This window comes from Bombus flavifrons, chromosome 2 (genome assembly GCF_040668555.2).
Source record: "Bombus flavifrons isolate JBK064 chromosome 2, iyBomFlav1_principal, whole genome shotgun sequence".
NCBI lineage: Eukaryota > Metazoa > Arthropoda > Insecta > Hymenoptera > Apidae > Bombus > Bombus flavifrons.
This window is the reverse complement of record NC_138443.1, coordinates 18,811,140-18,820,452: the sequence shown is the minus strand read 5'-3', so window position 1 is coordinate 18,820,452 and position 9,313 is coordinate 18,811,140. Positions and strand designations below refer to the sequence as shown.

General features: G+C 44.4%; 1 protein-coding gene across 4 annotated transcripts in view; it reads left to right on the top strand.

The window, feature by feature from the left end:
* The first annotated feature begins 983 nt into the window (after nucleotides 1-983).
* Nucleotides 984-9,313, top strand: part of LOC138188207 (protein O-mannosyl-transferase TMTC1) — a 276,538-nt gene continuing 268,208 nt past the window's right edge. For all 4 annotated transcript variants that reach the window (XR_011175430.1, XR_011175425.1, XM_069129792.1 and 1 more), the window contains exon 1: nucleotides 984-3,577. Coding sequence is in view for 2 of the 4 variants with exons in the window: in XM_069129792.1 (XP_068985893.1) it covers nucleotides 3,264-3,577 (314 nt within the window). In the remaining 2 variants the exon portion in view is untranslated. The remainder of the gene's footprint in view (nucleotides 3,578-9,313) is intronic.

Genomic DNA, 9,313 nt, shown 5'->3' with positions numbered 1-9,313 from the left:
ACTATTTATTTGCATCGATGGGACACGCACTTTCCGATCAGCACTTCACTTCTTACGAAAATGTACGAAAATGGCTCGACGACTGGTTTGCCTCAAAAGAGCGACAGTTTTTTTGGCGTGGTATCCACCAATTGCCAGACAGGTGGGAAAAATGTATAGCTAGCGATGGGCAATACTTCGAATAAGATATTTTTAATCATTTTCATACAATAAACGTGTATTTTCTATACAAAAATTCCAGTTTCATATTTACATACCTGGTATATTCATCTCGACGTTTCCTTCATTTTTGGTGTAATACGACAATTTGTCTAATAAAAGTCAGCGTTTGCATATTTATCGTGGATCTGTAGGCAAATTTTCAATAAAACTGCTCGATCGATAAATAGGCTCGATGGATTAATAAATAATACGGAAAGTAAGAAAATTATTCGATAAATAAAAATTAGATCAATCGTAAGTTTGTCTCGTTGCCAGACTATTTCGCTGTTACTACGATACAGAATAAACGATCGTCCTACAGATCAACGATCGTTTACAAAATTCGCACGTCGTGTTTCAACGTAGAGAGAGATTTAATTTACAGATTACCGTTATTATCGTTGTTAAATTATCTTGCCAGTGAAAAAATTCGAAATCTCGATCGATCGGGCTTCCTCTTAAAATTTCATCGATTCGAACAGCTATCATCTTCTATCCGCTTTCGCATGATCCAGAATCAAAAGCAAAGCCGAAACACGAGCAAAGCGGACACAGCTCTTCGCGACTGCTCGCGATGGATCACCCATAGCGACTCTGGTCCACACGAGCAGGTAAACAAACACGAGGTTCGCGGAAAGCGAGCACGCGATGGAAGGCGGCCGAGAAAAGGGAGAGAGACAGCGTGGAACGCAGGAGGGAAATGCCCCGGGGTGGCTGATGCGCGGGCGCGGCTTTGCGGGTCAGAGTGCGCCGGGTATATAACCGGGCGGTTGCCGTCGTCCTTTAGTCTTGCGCTTATCGTCGTCGCGACGACCCGCTCGAATTTGATAACGACGCGGTAGTCGCGCGCTCGTGATCGCTTCGTTCCGAGAGGTTGTTTCGCTGATGGCGCGGAGTGCATTTCCTGTTCGGTGGTTCCGCTCGTGAGGGCTAAGGTTTCGTCCGTTCGTATCGATCTTGATCCTGTCGGAACAAATTTCTTTTACCAGAGAAACGACATAACGATCTGCTACCACTAGTTATACGTGTTTGGTTCCACGAAGATTATACAAATCTTTCGAGCGACGCTTGTACATATCTAAAGGGTGCGTCAACCTGTTGTAACCGTGTAACGCGGTCGTCTCCGAGGCGTGTAAACAGAAGTCTGTCGTGACACGAGACGAAAGTGTCGTGGAGAGGTAGGACGAGCTAAACGGTTGTAACGCTTGTCAAACCGGTTTCTCGACGAGAAGAAACGCGGATCTCTAGTACCGTTCCATCGAGGGTAGAGGAGGCTGAAAACTGGATCACGTTGCAACGGGGCTGCAGCCAGAGATTCGTCGATCTTCGAGTGAAATGTCGCGGGAGGAAGGAGCTTGGAAATCGAAGGGTGCGAAAGGAGGAAGAATCGAAAGGCTGGAAGGGTGAAACCGAAGAGAAGAAAGGAAGCAAAGGAGAAGAAAAAGGGGCGTCACTGCAGGGAATTCGAGGGTTGTGCGCGCCTCCGGCCAGATACCACCGCTTGTATAGATCTATATGCATAGGAAAGTCGCGGCGATAGAAGTAGCCCGGACACGATGGCGTGTATCTGGGTCATACAGCCGTCCTCTCTCTCGCGCGCGGGTGTGTACTCGCGTGTTATCGGTGTCGCCGCTGGTTCTCCATAATTTTAGAAGATTCGTTCGTCCAAACGAAAAGAAGATAGGATCGTGGACTGGTCGTGAGAACGAATGCGTCTGGAATTAAAAAGGAAGAAACGAGAGAAGGAGGAGCGCGCGTTGTTCTCCGGCTCGTCGACACGGTGCGTCGATATCCTCCCGTGGTGTTACATCGCGATTCGGGTCAAACAACCAAATCGCTAAGTTAACGAGTGAGTCGACCGTTAATATTTTTCGCTTCGTCAGCGCTTCTGTACGAAAAGGTGCACCGAGTATCGAATGCTCGTAGAAACGGGAAACAGGCAGCATACACGAAGCATCGTAAAGAAGGATCTTGGACGTCGATATTCGTGAGAGAATTAGCGCAGAAACGGTCAGGTTGAAACACTTGGGGAGAACGCTTCGTTGCCACGAGTTGTACACGGTTTCTCGACGGACGAGATCCACGGAACCGATGCACGCGAGCTCGTTTCGACCTCTTTGTTCGTGCAAAGGGTAGTGTATCGTGGTGATCACGGTGGTTCGAACGAAACCCGTATCGGCCGGTTGTTTCGCCCGGTCGCCGGAACCGATCGGTCGAATCGTTCGCGTAGGTCCTGCAACGCGTCGTCGGACAACTCGATCCCCGTAACCGTAACGAGCTGTTACATCGTTACAGCTGTGTAAGTGGGGAGGGGGTGACACGGGGAAGAACGCGACCGACTACCCTCCCGCGGGGACAATCTCGACCGAACGAGTACCATGCGAGAACTATTATCTGTGGAAGAGCAATCAGTTTGCGCGAAACCCGTTTCTCTTTAGAGCGGACACATCGGACGTGCCGGCTCGGTAAATAATGAACCTCCGCAGTCATTTATCAAGCTCGCTGCGAGGCCCACCAATGCTCAAAGTAGTCTAGTCGAAGTAAATGGAAGAGTAGAACGCGAGCCACGGACAGGTAGTATCGCGCGCGCCACCGCTTCCTGCTGGATTTCGCTAGAAAAACAGAAAAGATAAAACCTTCGAACCCCTGTTGCCTGCTCTATCTGTCGGTCTCGATCGATCGTTCCGTGATCGCGTGGCGTTCGCTAAAATGGAACGTTTACTGCTTTAATTACGAACAATCACGAGGAACAGGTCGTGACAAAAAGCCCTGTTTTCGACTTTCGTGTCTCCCTGATTCTACGCGAAAAAAGAAAAAAAGAAAAAAAGAAACGAGAAAATATCCGGTCGATGTCGTGGTCGTTGTCTTCGAGGTGTTTGAGATGCGATCAGCGATCGAGTCGTGTGACGGTGAACGGTGGATTCGTTCCACGAGGATTTATCAACTCGGTAGATAGCGGCGTATGAGAGCTAACTTGGCTCCATGAGAGTGATTATTCCCGACGATCGCGGCAGAACGTTTAGCCTGTTTCGCGCACCAGCGTAGTTCGCGTTTTGTGAATCATGAGACGACGAAACAACGGTTGCTGTTGCCAGAACAGCAAGAGGGCCGGTCGTACCGGGTGCAACGACTCGGAGGGAAACGAACCGCCCGGTTGGTGCATTTACGCGACAGTCGCTTTGGTTGCCGTTGGTTGTTACCTGAACGCGTTAGGTGGTGATTTCGTGCACGACGATATACCCGCTGTGGTGAGAAACAAGGACGTGCTCGGTCAAACACCGTGGACTAGTATTTTGAAGGACGACTTCTGGGGGACCCCTATGCACGATATCAACAGCCATAAGAGCTACAGGCCTTTGACGACATTGACGTTCCGGTGAGTCGAAGTGCTTTTTATGTGAATTTTTCTTTCTCCTTGTGGTTCACGATGGTTATTAGATCAACAACGTTTTGCGAGCATAACGAATACAGCGTTGTAAAAATTCCAAAATATGTGTTCGATTTTTGTACTTTGGCGACCTTGAACTCTACCGTGTCATAGACTGTCGAACTCGGCTCTACATTCGTCGATTTCGTATTAGTTCTAAAAAATAACGGAATTCCGTTCTCTCTGATTCTGCTCGTAGATCTGTCATTTTTGCAACAAAAGCAGTGGGAATTAATAGCGCGAACATTCCATATAATTAAACGATAGCTTCGACGTTCTTGATAATATAACGATAATGCGTCGTACAGAATTACAACAGTAGTGAAAATAATCAAATAGTATTTTTTCATAGAAATTTTATGGATTTTCAAAGGTGCATTTCTGAAGATTCCGATGCTTCTCTTTTGTACAGTGTACGTTTTACTTTAAATTTGTTCGTACATCTTTCATTTCGATTCCTTTGGTACAAAATCCATACCTTCATTGTCAATATTTTTAACGTTCGGAATAATTTGAGACAATTACACGCGACATTAAACTTGTTTCTCGCTCTTTAACGAGTATCAAGATACAGCGTACGTGCACACGAATAATTATCGTAATCGAAGTTGACGTGAATACGTTAACTTTCCTTTGATCGCCCAAAGCAAGTTCGAGCGTTCTCACCTCGCCAAGGAGATTATACGTTGAGATGTTAGATTATACGTCGGTGTTTCTTATCCTATCCTTAACAACATAATTTCTGTCACCGCGATAATTAGTCCCACGCTATCTTCCGGACGAATATTGCGACTATTTTCCAAAGGCTAGCACTTTCTCGTGGAAATAAAGCCATTAAAAAAAAAAAAAGAAAAAAGTAATCGCAAGATCGGAAACGCGAAGTCGATTAAAATCTCCGCAAGTGGCTCGCGAGCAGCATGGCAATCAGCGCCGGTATTATTAAAACGAATTCGCTGTGCGCCATTCCTACAATTAGTAGACACTTCGCTTGGTCCACGATTAAAGCTGCTGACTCAAAATAAACCGCTGCGAGCGTGCTCGTTCCGTTGGCTTATCGCGAATGGAATAATTACACGTTGTAAGTTTCGTTGCAATTTCTTTTTCGTCGCTAGTCAAGCCGGTATGAAGCGCGATCGCGCGAAGATGATCATTCTTACGCGACGTTTTAAGGAAGTTCTGCGTTCGCAGTCGCTGCAACCGGATCGTTATCCCTGTGCGTTTTAAATGCACCGCGTTTAAATGCATTAAAGCGTTTTTCAAGCTTTTGGCAAAACAATCGCAAATAGAAAGCTTCTTTAACTTTTTTTTAGAGATTTGAATTTCGTAATCTTCGAAAAAAGTTGACATCTAATTCCGTTACTTAAATTTGTTGTACAATGTTGAATTTATTCGGTTCGTCCTTCGTTTTAATTAAATACAGCCTGTTCAGCTAATTCCGTCGTGTTTTCTCTGTAAAGACATTAAGGACGAATCCGACAGATGTAAAACTTGCAGGTTTTATTCGTTGATGCTCCAGAAGAGCAAAGGGACTTTATCGCTGACAGCGATTAATGAGAATGCTACGTAGGAAGATTGTACTCCAGTTATTTATGAAAGCTCGTAGGTTGAGGTTAGGTGGAGGAATATGTGTTGGATTGTCGGAGGGTCCTTTGTCTAGACATTTGCAGTCCATAGCTTACGAAATAATTAGTAGTAAGCATCGTACTAAACGTATTATATTCCTAGCGAATATCCGCGCATTTTAAAATCGCAAAAAGGAAACCTAACTATTTCTCGATTAATTAATCGCCTCAACTATATACGATCTGCGTTCACCCGTGAGCAAACAAACAGAGGAAGAAACGAAACTGTAACAGCCCGTAACCACAGAGTCGCGTAATCGCCTCGTAAGACGTCGCGATACCGTCCCCGGATAGACACGACATCTGTATCGGACAGTTTCTCGAGCGGTTCCGTGTCAGTATATCGATTCGCTGGTTCCGAATGGCGAACGGAAAATTGCGGATGCGTGTCCGGTATAGCAGGATCAAGCGCCGTATGGTCGTCGCGTATAGTCCGCGTTGCGGCGGCGGTATGGTTACGGGATGGGTGACAAGAAGCTGATCACGAGAAGCTGGTGGGCACACCGGCGCGTTACAGCGTATCCTATAAACGCGAGCAGACCGCTCGCTTTCCGCCTAGCGCCGATTTGATGCATGGATACCAGTTTGCCACACTCCGCGCGCAATACTGCATATTGGCTGGTATTGGGCGATCCATCATACCGCAAGACACCGGCACATCGCTCATTCGCCTTAACGCTCCAGATGCCGTTGCCAACTTCGACGTGGAGAGACGGCTGGCCTCGTACATTCTGCCGCTAGAATGAACGCGGCAGGAGGGGCGACGTTTAGGGGTGGAAAAGGGGCGGGACGAGCGGGAAGGGGTTAGCATTGCACTTCCGTGTTTCGCGCGTTGCCGGAAGTGGAACGCATCCATAATTCCGGAGGCTCTAAGACGAGAAGACTACGGCTGCCGGCGGGTGACGGTTCGTTCGTCTTGAGATTACGGGATATTAACGATCGGGAGCTAGCGTCGTTTCCAGCTAGTTTGCACGAATGCCTTCTAATCGTTCTGTCCGTAATTATTTTTTCAAATAGATTTATCGTGGTTTTCGTTTAGCGATGTCTTTGTTTTGTTACCAGCGTTCGGACGTTGGCGTGTTAAACGCAGGGCTGAAGATAAGAAAGTTTCGTTGTTTTCTACGGCACAATGCGAGTTTCTGCAGTTGCTAGTCACGGGACACGGTCTTTACGGCTGTTGTACTTTCGATCGCTTAATTTCATACGTTTTGATCGTTGAACTGCACCGTGGATAGCAGGTGTTTCAGTTTGAGGCGAATTTCCCTGAGAGTAGGTTTTTTGGTTTCAGTGACAGATTATCCTACTGCTAGATTTTCTTCTCTGTTTCTATATATCCGTGTTGGTATTTCCAACATGATTATCGCTATATTTGATGCATCTTATCATTTGCTTAACAACAAGCTAATTTCGAAACAAACGTCGTACATTCAAACTACGTACACTCTCAGGCAGAAATGTTTAATATTTCTTAATGATAAAACTAAAGGCAACGAGGATATTTATTTTGTTTAATCTAGAACTTCGATGAAGGAAACTACGACGATTATTTCTACAGTTCCAACCCTATTAAAGCAAAATGAGAAAATCCAACTTTAAAATATGTCCACAAAGTCGGACATTCTCCGAAGGTTTAAGTTCATCTAAAAACCGGACGGCTGATGACTCTTGCGCTTCTGAAAGCACGAGCTCGTTCACATGGCAACTGGAACGCGCGTCCAGAAAATACTAGTAACCAGAAAAAGAGTATGGCGTATGTTTATAATTACTCTTTTCATATCTCGCAGGGCCTGGTGTCGATTACTCTCTTTCGGTTCTAGCCGTAGGGCTATACACGGGTCAAAGATTCCGAACAATTCAGTTTCTTCGCGTGCCAGTAACTTCGCCTACATTCATACACGTACACGTAAATACATATGTATGTTTCATTCGCTGTCTTTTCCTTGTTATTCTCCGCGCCTTTGATCCCTTTATTGTAGAGAAAACTTTGACGGCGCTTAGAATATATTTTGCTTTTCAGAATTTCGATTTCTGTAGAAATGAAAACGTATCGACGATCCGGAAAATTCTGAGTGCAAGCTGGTTGACCCGTACATTTCACGCTCGCAATTCCCCCAGCAAAGTATCTCAAGGGTTTCCGAACGTTTCTCGCTAAAGCGGTCATCAACTCGGCTACGTGTAATGCACGGGCGCGCGCGTGTTTGCACGATTACGCTTGCCGTACGAACATGAAAACCACCTTTCGCAGATTTCTGACCAACGAAACGAGAATATCTGCCCTAAACTCTGGTTCGATAACATGCGATTTGGTAGAATCGATCCCTCCGCATGAGAAACGAACTATTCCAACTTCGTTTCACGTAGCAATCGTTCGTCGAATTGACTTCTCCGCGGTGTGTGGGCGCCAAATAGTTTTAGGCCTTAAGCCCAGTTGCCGAGCAATTGTTACGAGTACGTTTTCGTGGTAAAATCAGGCGATTCTTCAAGCGGAGCAACTTGTCGTAGCGTTATTATGCGATTCGATTAATTTTCTTCTCGCATTTTATTGGGTTGGCAATTAAGCGATTGCGGATTTTGCCATTTGGTGGTATTCGCAAAATCCACGATCACTTAGTTGTCGAGCTAATAGTACAATTTAGTACGATAACCAAAGAAAGTGTACGAATACTATTCGAAAGAAAAAAGAAACTTTTTCTGAGTAAATTGTGCGTTATTTTGAAACTTTTGATCTTGCAAACGTTCACGACGATTAGACGACCGCCTGCACGATATAAATAAAGGTTTGATAGCGACGAAAAGAGAACTACGATGCAACAGAGAATTCAGTTTTCATACATTTCATACACTTTAAGTGTAAGTTATATTCTTTCTTATAAAGTGGATAGTCACTATGATCCGATACGACGATGGCAACCTAATAATGCTGTTTACGTTAAACATCAAAGCTTCCAGAATTGCCTCCACTTAGTCTTCGTTACGGTAGCATATGTTGCGTGTGGTAGCGTATAAAAGAAAAAAATCGTACAAGCCTCATGAAACATCGACTTGAAATATTGCCGCGATTTTTATCTTTGCTCAACGTTGTCTCGTTTAATAATTTAAGCTCTATTTACTAATATTACGCTGCGCGTATTTTGCCGAGTACGCTGTACTATATCACACGATAATGTTTTATAACGCAACGTGCGCAATTGAGCATGGGGCGATCTTCGTGTAAAAATAAATTGAGAATAATAGAAATTTCTTTACCTAGGGCTCCGTCTCCGGGGAAATCGATTTTAAACGGTTTCCGAGTATAAATATATTTGACTGTAACGGCGAATTTAATTTAAAAAGGTAAAACATGCATTAGCATTAGAAAAAGTAAAAAGTTTAGAGACTTTTATCGTGCTTTTTCTACGGAGAGTGAGAAAGATTCTACAGACAGTGAAGAAGAATAAGATAGTCAGGCTCAGGTTGCGAAACAGTTTCAACAATTTTGAAAATAAACCTACGATTATGTACTTTTCGAGAATTCGAAGCGAACGAAGTCTAACGTGATAAATATTCAAGTTCCGACAAATTATGCGTTTGTTGAGATGTGTAAGTGTTAGAAATCTGAAATAAACGGTGGTCGCAATCTAACGAGAGTCTTAACCATCATGCGGAGGAAGCTCGGTTAGGTTCGCGTTTGCAATGGCGAGAAGTTTCCCGATTTCCAGTGTTCGCTGGATTATCGCGTTCGTAAATAGAAACGAACGGGAAATTGTTCCCGATTCTCCGATAAGAAACACGGCGAAGATAGGATCGAACGGCGTTTTGGCCAACAACTTTTAGTTGATGCTATCTTTTATTTAGTCATTTGCGGTAATGGAACGAGGAACATCGTCAGGAAGTCATTTACTTCCGAATAATTAATTAATCTTGTTTTTTAATCTGCAAGCCGCGATGCTTAACCAGAAATTAAAAATTACTAGGAATTTTTCGTCCGGAAAGTATCTGAAATGTTGAGCCATTCTACTAACGTTCTACTAAAAAAATATTTAATTTGTAATTAACTAATTTACCACATTTTAAAAATTGCCAA